Source organism: Syngnathus floridae, chromosome 4 (genome assembly GCF_059516105.1).
Source record: "Syngnathus floridae isolate MCC-2025c chromosome 4, RoL_Sflo_1.0, whole genome shotgun sequence".
NCBI lineage: Eukaryota > Metazoa > Chordata > Actinopteri > Syngnathiformes > Syngnathidae > Syngnathus > Syngnathus floridae.
The window spans coordinates 14,599,221-14,615,371 of NC_142416.1; the positions used below are offsets into that span (position 1 = coordinate 14,599,221).

Below are 16,151 nucleotides of genomic sequence, written 5' to 3' on the forward strand. Positions count from 1 at the left end.
GATCATCGATTGAGTGCGCTCCCGGACATCCACTGGGCGTAATCAGGCATGTGCAATCGATAGCCGGCTGCTGAGGGGGGGAAGACAACTAAAAAGAGCGAGAGAGTGGGAAGTTTTGGGAACGCGTTTGACGCTTTCAAAAAGCTAGCATCTCGCTACCAGCAGCTTCCGCTGATGTTACTAGAAATTGAGGAGATATGTAAGTCTTGTGTCAAACGTGTTGGAGTCCAGCTGAACTTCTAAGAAGGAAAAAGTGTTTGAAGATAGTAAGTTTTCCTCTTGGTCATCTGATCGTCTAGCGGAAACAAAGACTGAGATCAGAGCAGCTTAGCCTTCCTGTTTACCCTAACACGCAAATTACTTGTTTTTTGCGCTCACAAGTAAAGATTTAACTGGTGTTAACTAGATCACGCAGGAAACCAGGGTTAACTTATAATTACTTATCCTTGGACTAACATTTTAGTACAAAAATCCAATTTTAAAATTGCCTTTAAAAAATGCTGTCTCTATTTTTATGCTCATGATTATGAGTTGCGATGACATCTGTTCTTATTTTCCCCCAAACACAGTGAACCTCAAACCACAAGCCATCAACGCGTAAGAGGCAATCACCATGGCAACACAGTTCACTATCGACGATGCCTTCGTGTTGGAGGTGGATGAAGAAGGAGACATGTCTGGCGTGGACGCTGACGGATGGGATGCTCGGGACAAGGACAGAGAAGCAGAGCTCACGTTCGGGCCTCTGACTTTCTCTAAACCTCAACCTCATCCCTCGCCCGTTTTGCTTGCCTCGGCCGAGCACAGTAACCTGAAGTATCAAGTAAGACTCACCTATTGCACTAATGTGCTTTTGGTGTTTTTGTTGCTTTACCGTTTTCTGTTCTATTGTAGAATTTGGAAAATGAAGACCCGCTTACCAACAATGGCAATTCCTCTTTTAACAACTTCTTCAAAATCAGGTTGGCCCAAATCAGTTTCATGTCTTTAATGAATCATTACAAACAAAACACAAACTGCTAACTCATGTGAAATATTTATATACTATGAATACATGGAGTTCCTGCCCACAAATTACGTGTCAATTTAAACAATCAATTCAGTCGTTTCTCTGGCCATTTCCGAAAATGCATGAGTATTGTGGAAATGTAAGGTTGCACTGTGTTTTTTTGGAAAAGTGAGGTTGTACTGCATTTTTTATGAGTTTGTGTTTTGTACTGATACAGTTGAATGTTGTTGTTTTTTTTGCACAGTGACCCTGCCACTCTGTCATACTGCAGCTCTCAGTGGTCCTTCAGCACCTTGAGTTCTGTCACACAACTTTCAGCACATTGTTGCGGGTGAGATCGCATCACACACACAAATATACACAAACAACCCAAGCTGGTCCCTCACTGTACATGAATTTGTTGAGCAGGTGGGTTTCTCATCCGCTGGTGAAGAAAAACAGAAGAGTTGTCCTTGCTTCCTTCCTTCTCCTGTTCACTGGAGTTGGTAAGTTTGATGCCCACATGGGCCCAAAGAGCCCATTAAAATTTGAACCGGACCCTGGTAATTTGCATGTCCTCTTTTTTTGTAGCTCTTATTTTCACTGGTGTTGTCATACAGCTGAATCCAAATGCAGGTAAGAAACATAAACATTTGCTTAGAAGTAACAGTGTTTTTTATGTGAGAACATCTATAATATCAATATCAACAGGCAATTGAATATAGAAACTGTATTGTCTGTTCTAAAGGAGGGAGAAATTCCTCTTTGGCAAAACAGACACACACCAACACACAATACAACAGTATTCTGTTTTCTCACAGGCGTTTCAAGCGCCATCTTTTTTGTGCCTGGATTCTTGCTCTTCATTCCTGGAGGTAACGAAATGTCAAGTCTCACTCAGAAGTTTTTTTTTGTTTGTTTTTTGCATTCCGGACAGCTATATGAATAATAACGTTCCTATTCTATGAACTCTCTCCAGTGTATCATGTGATATACATCAGCTGTGCTGTCCGAGGAAGAAGAGGCTTCAAGTTGTTCTACCTGCCTTATTTTGAAAAATGAGGTTTCACCAAATATCTCATGAACCACTTTTGTTCTTTTGTCAATACATTGGCAAAGCACTGATGTATTGGGTAGTTATTCTTGTTGTGATAACCACTGACAGTTCTTGTCTTTGTTGGCTTTTTCCACTACATGAAATGACCTGTGTACTTTCTGTGCTATGTGACTACAGACTGTGAAAATAAAATAAAAAATGGTGTAAATTTTAATCTCTACCTATACTTTAATTAAAATGCAGGGTAGCACGGTGAAGCAGTGGTTAACGTTTGGTTTACAGTTCTGAGGTTTGCTTTCAAATAGTGTGCCCTGCTGTATAGATTTTACATATTCTCTCTGTGCTTGTGAAGATTTTATCAGGGTACTGTGGCTTCCTCCCTCATTCCAACATGTGGGCCTGTTTTGAACATTTCAACAAGACAAACTGATATGCAACTCAGCTAAACGCACGAAAAGCTTTCATAGTGAGTCAGAATCGACTGCAAGCCCGCCGACCAGTGTTGGCTCATGAGTGATAGTGTTGGCTCGTGAGTGAACGGTTCGTTCAAAAGAACGAATCTTTTCAGTGAACGAGAGTGAACAATTGACTTCCTAAAGTGATTCCTTCTTTTTTCAGTTCATATGACTTCAACCAGTAGGTGTCGGTAATGTGCATGGAAGCTGGTGCCACCTTGCTGTAAAACAAAACGAAGAAAATGACCTAACTTCCCGCTCATGAGTGATTTGTGAATTGCATAGTGTAGTGGTTAGTGCTTTGGACTCTGAACGCAGTGACGTGAGTTCAAATCTCAGTAGAAAAGGCAAATGTTTTATCCTGGAAAGATTTGCAACATAGTTGCTTGGTGCTCCCCCATAAAACCATTTTGGTATTGAGCTATATTCGCTAGTTAGATATTCCATGAAACCATGTAGCTACCCTGGCTTACAACCCAAGGTTCTATAGTGTAGTGGTTAGTTCTCTGGACTCTGGACCCAGCGACTTGAGTTCGAATCTCAGTGGAGACCCAAACTTTTTATCCGGGAAAGATTTGCAACATAGTTGCTTGGTGCTCCCACATAAAACCATTTTGGCATTGATCTATCATCCCTATTCGCTTGTTACATCTTCCATGAAACCATGTATCTTCCATTCCCCTAAAGCCAGGCTTCTATAGTGTTGTGGTTAGTGCGCTGGACTCTGAACCCAGCAACTCCAGTTCGAATCTCTGGGGGGACTCAAAATTCTTATCCAAGAAATAATTTGCAGCATAGTTGCTTGGTGCTCCCACCCTGATGCATTGATCTATTTTTTTACTATTCGCTTGTTAGGTCCTCCATGAAACCATCTATCTTCCATCCCTCACATGCCAGGGTTCTATAGTGTAGTGGTTATTTCTCTGGACTCTGGACCCAGCGACTTGAGTTCGAATCTCAGTAGAGACCCAAACTTTTTATCCAGGAAAGATTTGCAACATAGTTGCTTGGTGCTCCCACATAAAACCATTTTGACATTGATCTATCGTCCCTATTCGCTTGTTACATCTTCCATGAAACCATGTATCTTCCATTCCCCAAAAGCCAGGCTTCTATAGTGTTGTGGTTAGTGCGCTGGACTCTGAACCCAGCAACTCCAGTTCGAATCTCTGGGGGGACTCAAAATTCTTATCCAGGAAATAATTTGCAACATAGTTGCTTGGCGCTCCCACCCTGATGCATTGATCTATTTTCTTACTATTCGCTTGTTAGGTCCTCCATGAAACCATATATCTTCCATCCCTCACATGCCAGGGTTCCATAGTGTAGTGGTTAGTGCTCTGGACTCTAAACCCAGCGACCCGAGTTCGAAACTCAGTGGGACCGCGAACATTTTATCCTGGAAAAATGTGCAACACAGTGCTGCCCCATAACCGTATACCTCCCTATGGGATAGTGTTGGGTTAGAATTGGGGCTAGGGTTAGGGATGCAGCTAGGGTTAGGGTTGGGGCTAAGGTTAGGGTTAGGGCTGGGACTAGGGTTGGGGTTAGGGTTTAGGGTTAGGGCTGGGTCTTGGGTTAAGGCTAGGGTTAGGGCTAGGGTTAGGGCTGGGTCTAAAGTTAGGGGTTAGGGTTAGGGTTAAGGCTGGGCCTAGGGTTAGGGTTAGGGTTAGGGTTAAGGCTGGGCCTAGGGTTAGGGGTTAGGGTTCGGGGTTAGGGTTAGGGTTAGAGTTGGGGCTAGGGTTAAGGTTAAGGTTAGGGCTGGGTCTAGGGTTAAGGCCAGGGTTAGGGTTAGGGCTGGGTCTAGAGTTAGGGGTTAGGGTTAGGGTTAAGGCTGGGCCTAGGGTTAGGGTTAGGGTTAGGGTTAAGGCTGGCTCTAGGGTTAGGGTTAGGGTTCGGGGTTAGGGTTGGGGCTGGGTCTAGAGTTAGGGGTTAGGGTTAGGGTTAAGGCTTGGCCTAGGGTTAGGGTTAGGGTTAGGGTTAAGGCTGGGTCTAGGGTTAGGGTTAGGGGTTAGGGTTCGGGGTTAGGGTTAGAGTTGGGGCCAGGGTTAGGGCTGGGTCTAGAGTTAGGGGTTAGGGTTAGGGTTAAGGCTGGGCCTAGGCTTAGGGTTAGGGTTAAGGCTGGGACTAGGGTTAGGGTTAGGGGTTAGGGTTAGAGTTGGGGCTGGGGTTAGGGTTAGAGTTGGGGCTAGGGTTAGTGCTGGGTCTAAAGTTAGGGGTTAGGGTTAGGGTTAAGGCTGGGCCTAGGGTTAGGGTTAGGGTTACGGTTAGGGTTAAGGCTGGGTCTAGGGTTAGGGGTTAGGGTTCGGGGTTAGGGTTAGAGTTGGGGCTAGGGTTAGGGTTAAGGTTAGGGCTGGGTCTAGGGTTAAGGCCAAGGTTAGGGTTAGGGCTGGGTCTAGGGTTAGGGTTCGGGGTTAGGGCTAGGGTTAGGGCTTGGACTAGGGCTGGGGTTAGGGTTGGGCTTAGGGTTTAGGGTTAGGGCTAGGTCTTGGGTTAAGGCTAGGGTTAGGGCTAGGTCTAGGGTTAAGGCTAGGGTTAGGGTTAGGGTTAAGGCTTGGCCTAGGGTTAGGGTTAAGGCTGGGTCTAGGGTTAGGGTTAGGGTTAGGGGTTCGGGGTTAGGGTTAGAGTTGGGGCTAGGGTTAGGGCTGGGTCTAGGGTTAAGGCCAGGGTTAGGGTTAGGGCTCAGTCTAGGGTTAAGGCCAGGTCTAGGGTTAGGGTTCGGGGTTAGGGTTCGGGCTAAGATTAGGGTTAGGGCTGGGCCTAGGGTTGGGACTAGGGTTGGTGTTAGGGTTTAGGGTTAGGGTTAGGGCTGGGTCTTGGGTTAAGGCTAGGGTTAGGGTTAGGTCTAGGGTTAAGGCTAGGGTTAGGGCTGGGTCTAGGGTTAGGGGTTAGGGTTAGGGGTTAGGGCTGGGTCTAGGGTTAGAGGTTAAGGGTTAGGGTTCGGGTTTAGGGTTAGGGTTGGGGCTAGGGTTGGGACTAGGGTCGGGGTTAGGGTTTAGGGTTAGGGTTGGGGTTTGGGCTAGGGTTGGGGCTAGTTTACACGCCCAAATAATATAATAATGAGCACTAGCATATACCTTCCATGGTTTATGAGCCAAGGTTCCATAGTGTAGTGGTTAGTTCCCTGATCTCTGAATGCAGTGATGTGAGTTCAAATCTCAGTGGAAAAATCAAATGTTTTATCCTTGAAAATTTTTCAACATAGTTGCTTGGTGCTCCCCCATGAGACCATTTTGGCATTGATCTCTCCCGATTCGCTTGTTAGGTATTCCATGAAACCATTTATCTACCATTCCGCACAAGCCTGGATTCCATACTGTAGTGGTTAGTTCTCTAGACTCTGAACCCAGCAACTCGAGTTCAATTCTCAGTGTAGACCCAAACTTCTTATCCGGGAAAAATTTGCAACATATTTGCTTGGTGCTCCCACATAAAACTATTTTGGCACTGATCTTTCTAGTCGCTTGTTAGGTCTTCCATGTAAGTATGTATTTTCCATTTTTCAGAAGTCAGAGTTCCATAGTGTAGTGGTTAGTGCTCTGGACTCTGAGCCCAACGACTCGAGTTCGAATCTCAATGTGAATTAGTGTTAGTCGCTTTTTTTTTTTTCAGTTCATATGACTTCAACCAGAAGGTGTCGGTAATGCGCATTGAAGCTGGTGCCACCTCGCTGTAAAACAAAACGAAGAAGAAAATAACTTCCCGTTCACGAATGAGTCGCGAAATGCATTTCCAGTTCATCGCGAGAACGGATCAGTGAGGGAACAAATCCTGACTTTCCCATTCGCGAACGAGTTAATAGGTGAACTGCCTTCCTTCCCGTGCGTCAACGGATCAGTCAGTGAACGTGTTGCGTCTCTCTCCTGGCGCGAACTATGTAAGCCAGAATGTAGGTTTACGATTTGCCAAGGAAAGAAAGAACCACTCAGTGAAACAGCACTTCTTTTTTGCACGTTTTCTCCAAGCTAACGGCTAACTTTATTGCATGAAGGGATGCCCCGTTATGCAAAAACGGGGAGATTATGCTTCTCTTTGGGTAATCTTTATTTCATAGCACTTAAAATAACGTGTATGCAAATATACGCCTAAATATTGTTATCCAATATATCTACTGCAATTTTACATTGGAATGCTGGTTTGAAATTTACTTTTATTATTATTATTATCGTTATTATTATTTGAATAAACATTAAAACCTGTAAACATTAAAACCTGTTAAAACTTGTCTGGTGTTTTATTCCTTGTTTTTATTTTTTTGGGCATGAAAACAAAAATCTTACATTTGGGTAACTGCTTTATATGACAATATGTACATGTGTTTTACGTTGTGTAATATGTGTTGGTGTCCCCCAAAATAAAGAGGAAGTAGTCAAATACACATTCTTGACACATACTAAAAATGCATAAAGTTATTAGGTACACCAGAAAATGGTGGTGTGCCTAATGGAGTGTCCGTGTGACGTCACAGATCAACCAGCCAATCAGGAGGTGGGGGTGAGAGCAGGTGGCACTTTTCACTTTCAGTTCAGCTTTGGCCATGATTTTTCCCTAATGAAGTGGCCTGTTATTAGGTACACCTGAAAATGGCGGTGTACCTAAAGGACTGTCTGTGTGACGTCACAGATCAAACAGCCAATCAGAAAGTGGGGGTGAGGGCGGGTGTGGCACTTTTCACTTTCAGTTAAGCTTTGGCCATGATTTTTCCCTAATGAACTGGCCTGTTATTAGGTACAGTTGAAAATGGTGGTGGACCTAATGGAGCGTCCAAGTGACATCACAGATCAAACAGCCAATCAGAAAGTGGGGGTGAGGGCGGGTGTGGCACTTTTCACTTAAACCAGGGGTGTTGACCTCAAGTCCTCGAGGGGCCGCGTTCCAATATGTTTTCCAAGTGACCCTCGTTAAGCGCACCTGCGTGAAAAGTTTTAGCTCATTTCACGTTGTGCAGGAGCTAAAACTTTTCACGCAGGTGCAGTTAACGAGGGAATCACACGGACACTCCATTAGGTACACCGCCATTTTCAAGTGTACCTAATAACAGGCCACTTTATTAGGGAAATATCATGGTCAGAGGTCACAGGTGTCAAGCTCTAGTCCTTGGGGCCGCGTTCCAATATGTTTTCCAAGTTACCCTCGTTAAACACACCTGCGTGAAAACTTTTTGGTCAGTTTCACGGTCTTTAGGAGCTAAAACTTTTCACGCAGGTGCACTTAACGAGGGAATTTTGGAAAACATGTTGGAATCCGGCCCCAAGGACTAACCACAACACTATGGAACCCTGGCTTGTGAGGAATGGAAGATGCATGGTTTCATGGAAGACCTAACAAGCGAATAGGGATAAGAGATCAATGCCAAAATGGTTTTATGTGGGAGCACCAAGCAACTATGTTGCAAATTTTTCCCGGATAAAAAGTTTGGGTGTCCACTGAGATTCGAACCTGAGTGACTAAGTCCAGAGTCCAGAGAACTAACCACTACACTATAGAACCCTGGGTTGTGAGGGATGGTAGATAGGAATATCTAACAAGCGAATATAGACCTATGCCAAAATGGTTTTATGGGGGAGCACCAAGCAACTATGTTGCAAATTTTTCCAGGATAAAACGTTTGTTTTTTCCACTGAGATTTGAACGCCTGTCACTGCGTTCAGAGTCCAAAGCAATAACCACTACACTATGGAACCCTGGCTCATAAACCATAGAAGGTATATGCTAGTACTCATTATTATATTATATTATGCAGTCGTATGAACTGAAAAAAGAAGGAATCACTTTAGGAAGTCAATTGTTCACTATCGTTCACTGAAAAGATTCGTTCTTTTGAACGAAACGTTCACTCACGAGCCAACACTATTTCAGTTAAGCCACTACACGAGGTAAAAAAAAAAAAAAAAGAATAAATAAAGTTTAGCGAACGTTTCGGTGAACGATTATTTTGAACAATTTGTTTGAGTGAACCAATTCTAAAGTTTCAGTTCACTTAAAAGAACTGGAATGCACATCACTACCGCCGACCATCAGAGGGCGCTGATCAGCCGAAACGTGTTAATTTAGAATCGGCTTTCTTCGGTAAACATCGTCTTTTGTCGTCATTTACGACTCTGCCAAGGATGGAGGAAGAGGCAAGAAGGCTATTGAACGAAGGGATCAGTAAAAAATTGATTAGCCCGGGTAAAGGACAGCTTTCAACCTTCCCCGATGGAACAAAGGTAAAGTTAGTTTCATTTGTGGCTCACTGCGTTTAATTTAGGTCTTGGGAATACTTAGCAAATGTGACGGAGCCCGTTCGCTAATGCTAACTTGTATCTGTTGTCATATCTCGGCTAACATTTGATTTCGTTTACTCTACCTAAGCATTTTACTTATTCCAAGACATAGCGTCGACGCACATCGAAGAAACTGGTTGTTAATCGTTTCGTGGTTTAAAAGTATTCTTTTTTTCCCTCCCCCTTTCCATGTTTTCCCTTCATCTGATGAACGGATATGGGCGGGACAGTATGGCTTGTGTTTATCACTGCTGATTGGTTGGGTTACTGTAGCAATCAGCTTTCCATAGATGTGATTGGCCAGGATAGACCGACTTTGTCAGCCTTCTGTTTTTAATAAGTACGTAATTTAGAATGTAGACAACTGAATACGTCTAGTTAAATTCAAAAAGTGAAGCTATATATATACATACATACATACATACATACATACATTGTATAATCCATCCATTATCTGTACCGCTTGTCTGGGGTGTGCTGAAGCCTATCCCAGCAGTCACAAGGCATCAAGTGGGGAACACCCTGATCTGGTTGCCACCCAATCGCAGGGCACACAGAGACAATCATTAGCATTTGACCTATGGGCAACCACAAATTAATAACCAAATTAATTTGTCGAATAATCTGTTCTTCCAGGTGGTCTTCCACTACCGCACCAGCCTGTGTGATGGCACCATGCTGGATGACTCCAGGAACATGGGTGGATGCAGCAAACCAATGGAGCTCATCTTGGGCAAGAAGTTTAAGCTAGCTGTGTGGGAACAAGTGATCATCACTATGAGAGAAGGAGAAATTGCAGATTTCACATGTGACGCCAAAGTGAGCGAGCTCCTTCGATAGGATGTCAGAGGTGTTTTTGTACACATCTGGCCTACTGAGATTTTCTGTTTTTTTATCTCAGCACACCGCACTCTATCCACTGGTGTCCCAGTCACTGAGGAACATCAGCATTGGGAAAGACCCCCTGGAAGGCCAGCGGCATTGCTGTGGCATTGCTCAGATCCATTCCCACCACTCGCTGGGCCACAAAGACCTGGATCACCTTCAGGCTAACCCACAGCCTCTTGTCTTCACCATTGAGCTGATGCAGGTATGAGCTGGGGGCCTGGTAGACACTTGAGTTTTAAATTATAATTTTTGTATTACCTCTGCAAGAGATGATTGTATTATCCAGTCGTGTTGTATGCGGCGACTGCAAAAGCTGCCATTGAGCTCCAGTATGCTTGCAGGTTCTTCCTCCGGGCTCATTCCAACTCGATGTGTGGGCAATGACAGATGAGGAGAAGCTGGCCTCCGTGCCTCATATGCACGAGGAGGGCAACGTGCTCTTCAAGCAAGGCCGAATACAGGAGGCCACGGACAAATACTACAACGGCATCGCCTGCTTGAAAAATCTACAGATGAAGGTGAGTGAGATCTGCCTCAGCCTGTGCCCTATCAATGCTTTTCCACCATGTCTGACCTCTGCTCAATTTTTCATTTCAGGAACACCCAGGAGATGAAGCGTGGATCAAGCTGGACCACATGATCACACCTCTTCTCCTCAACTACTGTCAGTGCAAGCTACTTCAAGGCCACTACTACGAAGTTATCGAGCACTGCTCATCCCTCGCCTTCAAATACGAGAGTAAGGCTCAGCATATTATTCTCTAACAGCTTGGGCTTCAAGGCAGATGTGATAAGATATGATAAGAGTAGAATTTGATGCATGATGCTCAACTATAAACAGGAGTTGTTCAATGTGAAAATATTGATTTTGTTAATTGTCAAGATCGTTAAATGCCATAGGTTATTATTTGTGCAACATAATGTTGGTGGTTTGACATGCTGGTCCTTGTGTGCCAGACAACGTAAAGGCCTTTTACAAGCGAGCGAAGGCCCACGCAGCAGTGTGGAACGAGACGGAGGCCCGAGCGGACTTTGCCAAGGTCCTGGAGCTCGACCCGTCTCTCGGACCATCGGTCAACAAGGAGCTGCGAGCCTTGGAGGAGCGCATACGAACCAAGGAGAAGGAGGAGAAGGGGCGCTACAAAGGCCTGTTCAACTACAACTCACCTCCGCCAACTGCTACCACAGTCAGTTCAACATTGACTCCTTGTCCATTCTTCTCAGTTGTATTGTCTACAATTATTCTTTCGTTACTCTCATCAGGGTTGAAGAGGGAGTGGAATGAGAAGACGCCTGTGAATTTCAAGACAAAAGCATAGCAAACACCGCATGCTGGTGTTTGAGTTTGAGTCACACAAGACAAACTCTACCCTCCACTCAATGTTCTGCTTTGTATCTCCCTTGGAGTCTTTCATTGCCGATAGCAACTCAAGGCTTCAAGCATCTCGGTTGCATGTACTTTTCTGTTCCCTCATGTAAAATGCTGTTAAGTGCCACACAAGCCATTTTGATGCAGTCTCTTACTTTCTTCTAATCACTGCTAAATTGGGAATATTAGACAGCTTTTTGTCTCTTTGGAGAGCAAGCTCGGGGTTAGCATCGGGAGTGCTTTCTCCTCATCAATTTACCTGGCAGATGGAGATGTTGACAATCATAAAACACATTTGAGCGTTGTTTTCTTCTTTATTCTTAGTTCACGTGAACACCCTATTTAGTTCGTTTCTATACTTTCTGTCACTCTGTGGAAACAATTGTTGAATGTGAAACTGGATGTGTTTTACCCTCATCAAATGTCACGCAAGCACCAATTGTGTAATCCTAATAAATGTGTTTATTCATGCATTTAATTGCCTATTCCCCAGGTGGTCTAATTGTTATTTCAAAACAACTAAATTGATCCATCAAATGTGGAAGAAAGACGCAGATGCGGAACTTTTTTTATCATTTAATTAAGATATACATACTGAACTGCAAAAGTTTGGTTTACAAAATTCCCACAATAACAAATTGACTTGAGATGTACAGTACATAGTTCTTGTTGAACATTGACTAGAAAATAGGACCGATGCAGGTGAGCAGGAAAGAAAATGGGCTCTATTCATGATACTCAAAAGAGAAAAAGGAAAACATTTCCCAACTTGAGGACAAGTTTTGGTTTTAACTTAAAGGAAACATCATTTGGTATTTCTGGCTGTGTTGACCACTGGGAAATGGTTTACTATGCTTCTTATTCACAGCTCGACTAAAAATCTCCATATCACGCCTGAAAATTTTTGGAAAATATTAATTTAAAGAGAAGGGCCTGCTGGCATGACAAGGACAATGCAACTGTGAAAAGCAACCAGAAAGGATTTAAAAAAAAAAAAAAAGATGATGGGAAAGGGAGAGGGGCCAGGGGGGGTAAAGGTTATGTACGGGCGCTCCTTTCTGTCTCTGCCAGACACTCCCTGACCAGTGCACGCGCATGAATGATACCTAGAAAAGATCAAACTTTTGAGCATGGAATAATATGGTCATTTTCTAAAAAAAAAAAAAAATATTCAGCCCGAGTCTACTCCACCCTTCATTAGTAAGTCAAACTTTTCCAAGAAACATTTTACCAGACATGCAGATGGCTGAAGCAATTAAAGTGAATTAAGCTTGGTGTTTAATAACTATCAAAATATGTGACTTTATTTTCACTGCATCAATTAAGTCTTAATTTTTGTGTTCTCTTGTAGCACTCCTCGGCAATCTTAAATCTACATAAATTGAATTGTGAATAATGAACTCTTGCTACTTTAACAAAGTGTCGGGCATGCAGATGATCAAATGGTGTCTAATACCTCTCTTTAGTCTCTCCATAGCACTTTTGCTTCCAGCATATGTGGGTCGGATCTCACGACTCATTTCCTCTATGACTGACAGAAGTTCGCTGTAAGTCGACCCTTGACTGACCTTGACGGGCTGATCAGGATTTTTCAGAAAGAGAACGAGAGATGCATCAAATCACCAATAACAACTTGACTTGGGCGTTATATGTGACCAGAGCACATTATTGGTGAACTTATTACTCGTATATTCCATTGAGATGAATTAAAAGTGCAATGCTAACTGTGGCTCTTCTGTAATTTCTCCATTTCCTTTTTCGCTCTAAGCAAGCAGCAGCATATCTGAACCTTGAAAGTTTGGCTCAAAGAAAATTTGACCAATTAACATGCGCAACTCAAACCCTCCCAAAGATGGCACAGGTTGTTTGCCGAAATTGTCAGCCAGCGTGTGGCAATTCACAAATATCAAATAAAGTGTTGCTGTTCACGGTAGGGGGAAAAAAATTTGAGTATCTCCATAAACAAAGCTCAGCAGTCTCCCATTCAACCGTTGTGACTCATCACGGATATGCTGGAGTGCGGCTAGCATACCTGAACAAAGCCCATGGAAGGTGGGCCAAAGTCGCTGAAAGCTGGCCGGAAGTTCGACGACGACGGGAGGGAAGGAGAGGGCACGGAGGAGCCTGAATACACACAGCAAAGTCAGCAACAAAACCCAAACTTAGTCGTACCTTTCAAACTCACACTTGAAGCATGTGTCAAATTCAACAACAAAGTAGATATTTTGTTAGCTGCGTATTTCTGAAAACAGGTTCGAGTGAATGAAGAATGACAAGCTTATTTGGTTAGTGTAAAAACAAACCAGGCGGTGTGTGGTTGGAGCCAGACGGCGCAGGAGCAATGGGCTTGTAACTCATCACGACGTCCACTGGCAGCTCCCCGTACGACGCACCGCTTCCTTCGTTTCGCTTATACAGCTTTACTCCTGGAGATGAGCTCCTAAGAGCTGAGCATGAGAAAGCATTAGCAAATTCTTGACTCAGGTCCCGTAATCAGACCAGCAGTAGCAATTAGCAATAATCATCATAAGAACATCATAACCACACATAAACACGCCGAAGATGGTAATGGAAACTGGAGACCAGTTCGGGGTGTACCCCACTTTCCGCCTGTTGGGATAGGCTCCAGCCAACCCGCGACCCTCATGAGGATAAAGCGGTTCAGATGGACATTCCCAACAGACCCTCAGATAACAATACTTTATAGTAGTTGGACACAGAGCATGCTGGTATATAGACCTTAAACTGTGTATCAAGAATATTTAATACGTTCCACATCTCTGTAAGAGAAAATAAAATATAGACACTGTGTCCATGCATGTCTGTCTTGTGTGCCCGCAGGCAAAAACATTTGATATCTATGACAGTTTAACCCAAGTTGCAACAAACACGTTTTTATGCCGTGAGAATTTTCGAAACGTTTGTCACGATTCATGCGTTTATCATTTTTGTTGTTGTCAAAAGGCAGAGTATACAGTAGACACTACAATTGTATGCACAAATATATAAACATATATATAAATGAGAATATCACAAGTAACGTCACTAAACACCAACTTCAAAAGGGAAAAACATTCTGTAGTGGTTATTAGATGATGCCGGTGTACCTAATGAGTTGGCCGCTCCGTGCATGTTGGCGTCTCAAGCCGAATACGTCTCTTTTCATACAGAAGAGATTCTTGTGACAGCCATCATATTAATCACATAAACGCACCGTTAAAGCGATTGAGTTGGTAGGTTATCATTTTGAGTAGTCCTTAAGTATGGAGGTAAGCGTTCAAGTTAGAAATGGACTTGACTCGAGAGGGGCATGAATGAAACAAAAGCTGGCGTTAGCTTAACAGGAAGGTACAATGCTAAATGTAGCTAGCTCTCGCCGGTTAGCACAACAATGTGAGAAAAGCAGTGTTGACGCAGAACTACGAATAAAGACACGTCAGGTGCAGCGTCTAGTTGGAAGTTACATGTAGGTTTACTGTTAAGAGGGCAGAATATCACAACGGAATGTTCTTTGAGTACCTTTTTAAGTAGATTTAATGTCCTCGGGGGGACGCGATGGTTCTTCCTGTGTGTAACGGAGTGCGCATGCGCAAAACGAAGATGAAGCGTATTGCCGTTTTTATTTATTACATTTTAGGTCACACCATTGGTCAATTATTTGACCAATGGTGGAGCTGCACAGATAATACTAGTATGAATGAAGTGACAAACGGCAGTCTCCCAAACCAGGTTTAATATCCCCAAAATGACAATTCTTTTTTTTTTTCAACCTCAAAGAATGATGCACATTGATGTAGAAAAACATTTATGGATTTATGATGATTCAAAGTATCCTCAAGAAATTTTCAAATTTTTTATTTTTAATATTTTTTAGATAATCAGTTTTCAAAATCCGGGACCCTCAAAATCAAAACTGTTAGTTACCATACATTTTACTTATGGAAAGAACACTATATCTTTTTTCAAGACGGAAATGATGAAAGAATCTCTCTCCATGTAGCCATCTGTGGAGTCATCATGCTACGTTCTTTCTTTCTCCCTCTCTCCTCTGCCAAAGGTTATGGTGCTTTGATTGCTTCTTTCATAATATGATGGAAAAACACCCACATTTCAGTTGCTTCCTCTGAAAATGTCTATTTACAGCTTTTCAGTTTGCTCGACATATGGTATAAACCTGTCAGAGGTCATCATGGACAATTGAGGTGCGTCATAGGAGGTGGTCAGGTGTGACGTTATTCTGCAATTTTAAAAATACCTCTTTTTATGTCCTTTAGGCATGAACCTGATGACATCAATGCTGGGGCAACGCAAGCCGAATGCTATTGTTTACTTCTTTGCTTTATGACTATTTTTTCATCATGGAACCCAAAAAAATCAAGAAAATCAAAACAAATAGGCTAAACCAACCAGAGATTTGCAGCAAACATTTCAATTATTCTGACTTGTAGATGAAGTGGTTTGTTCAGTTTAAAAGGCTCCTCAAGCTCAAGTCAGCATCTCAATATTAGGGCTCTCAACCTAATCCCCATCTGTCACTGTGGTAGCCCGGTGGAAGTGAACTTTGCGTTGCAGAATGAGGAAAAGGTTAAAAGAATCCCAAAGAGTAATACAAGAAAGAGGTCAAACCTAAGTCAGTACCTGACCCACTGCAGACGCTATGCTTCTTGCTGTGAATTTCTGGCCAAGAATTCAAAGACGTCAGCAGACACACAATAACGTAGAGAGACACTTGACAACATAATGATGAAAGCCATTGGGTGTCAAGCAAAGCACATATGTCTACTCGTGGTTATATGTGTTGTGAAATTGCTTCAAGGTCAGTAATCGCTGCATCTGTGGCAGTGATAAAACTCATGAAAGGATGACATGTAGTAATCAACGCAGAAGCCATGCTTCGTTCGTTCCTTCGTTCAATCATTCTCTGACCCATTTATCTTCACAATCCTTATGTCATCTGTTTGATTTCACAACGCACCATCAATAAATTTGAACTCAAAATTGATAGTTGTGCTTAGTGCTACATTGGAAATGTTTCTAGGTCAGAAAATACAGTTTGCTGCTATTCACAGTGTGCATGTACCGAATCTGACCAAAAAGGTTATCATGCAGTGCACAGCAAATTAGCTCT

The 16,151-nt window shown here is 43.1% G+C and overlaps 3 protein-coding genes across 5 annotated transcripts; 2 read left to right on the top strand and 1 right to left on the bottom strand.

Annotated features, from left to right (window-relative positions):
- The first annotated feature begins 36 nt into the window (after positions 1-36).
- Positions 37-2,259, top strand: tmem134 (transmembrane protein 134). The gene is made up of 8 exons (XM_088373580.1): positions 37-266; positions 570-823; positions 895-962; positions 1,254-1,340; positions 1,418-1,494; positions 1,580-1,624; positions 1,810-1,863; positions 1,968-2,259. The coding sequence occupies exons 2-8, from the start codon at positions 614-616 to the stop codon at positions 2,048-2,050; spliced, it is 624 nt and encodes a 207-aa protein (XP_088229706.1). The 5' UTR covers positions 37-266; positions 570-613; the 3' UTR covers positions 2,051-2,259.
- A 6,304-nt stretch (positions 2,260-8,563) lies between these two features.
- On the top strand, positions 8,564-11,501 carry aip (AHR interacting HSP90 co-chaperone). The gene is made up of 7 exons (XM_088374288.1): positions 8,564-8,709; positions 9,403-9,585; positions 9,668-9,856; positions 9,996-10,172; positions 10,252-10,393; positions 10,612-10,841; positions 10,918-11,501. Exons 1-7 carry the CDS (start codon positions 8,611-8,613, stop codon positions 10,921-10,923), a joined length of 1,026 nt encoding a protein of 341 aa, XP_088230414.1. The 5' UTR covers positions 8,564-8,610; the 3' UTR covers positions 10,924-11,501.
- Positions 11,502-11,583: 82 nt separating this feature from the next.
- Positions 11,584-14,637, bottom strand: cdk2ap2 (cyclin dependent kinase 2 associated protein 2). 3 transcript variants are annotated; one of them, XM_088374290.1, is made up of 6 exons: positions 14,543-14,614; positions 14,131-14,181; positions 13,327-13,470; positions 13,056-13,147; positions 12,480-12,600; positions 11,584-12,129 (listed from the first exon to the last, which is right to left on the bottom strand). In XM_088374290.1, the coding sequence occupies exons 2-6, from the start codon at positions 14,153-14,155 to the stop codon at positions 12,062-12,064; spliced, it is 450 nt and encodes a 149-aa protein (XP_088230416.1). In that variant the 5' UTR covers positions 14,156-14,181; positions 14,543-14,614; the 3' UTR covers positions 11,584-12,061. The 3 variants fall into 3 exon arrangements, with proteins under 3 accessions (XP_088230416.1, XP_088230415.1, XP_088230417.1); XM_088374289.1 differs by having other exon boundaries at positions 14,131-14,201; positions 14,543-14,606; XM_088374291.1 differs by lacking the exon at positions 14,131-14,181 and having other exon boundaries at positions 14,543-14,637.
- Positions 14,638-16,151: the final 1,514 nt, after the last annotated feature.

Excerpts from the sequence above, each read along its gene's own strand:
- tmem134 (XM_088373580.1), top strand. The coding sequence starts at position 614 with ATGGCAACACAGTTCACTATCGACGATGCCTTCGTGTTGGAGGTGGAT. Across the intron at positions 1,625-1,809 it reads ACAGCTGAATCCAAATGCAG|GCGTTTCAAGCGCCATCTTT; the intron begins GTAAGAAACATA and ends GTTTTCTCACAG. Across the intron at positions 1,864-1,967 it reads CTTGCTCTTCATTCCTGGAG|TGTATCATGTGATATACATC; the intron begins GTAACGAAATGT and ends AACTCTCTCCAG.
- aip (XM_088374288.1), top strand. The coding sequence starts at position 8,611 with ATGGAGGAAGAGGCAAGAAGGCTATTGAACGAAGGGATCAGTAAAAAA. Across the intron at positions 9,586-9,667 it reads ATTTCACATGTGACGCCAAA|CACACCGCACTCTATCCACT; the intron begins GTGAGCGAGCTC and ends TTTTTATCTCAG. Across the intron at positions 10,173-10,251 it reads TGAAAAATCTACAGATGAAG|GAACACCCAGGAGATGAAGC; the intron begins GTGAGTGAGATC and ends TTTTCATTTCAG.
- cdk2ap2 (XM_088374290.1), bottom strand. The coding sequence starts at position 14,155 with ATGCACGGAGCGGCCAACTCATTAG. Across the intron at positions 13,148-13,326 it reads CTCCAACCACACACCGCCTG|GCTCCTCCGTGCCCTCTCCT; the intron begins GTTTGTTTTTAC and ends GTGTGTATTCAG. Across the intron at positions 12,601-13,055 it reads CTTCCATGGGCTTTGTTCAG|CCCGTCAAGGTCAGTCAAGG; the intron begins GTATGCTAGCCG and ends AATCCTGATCAG.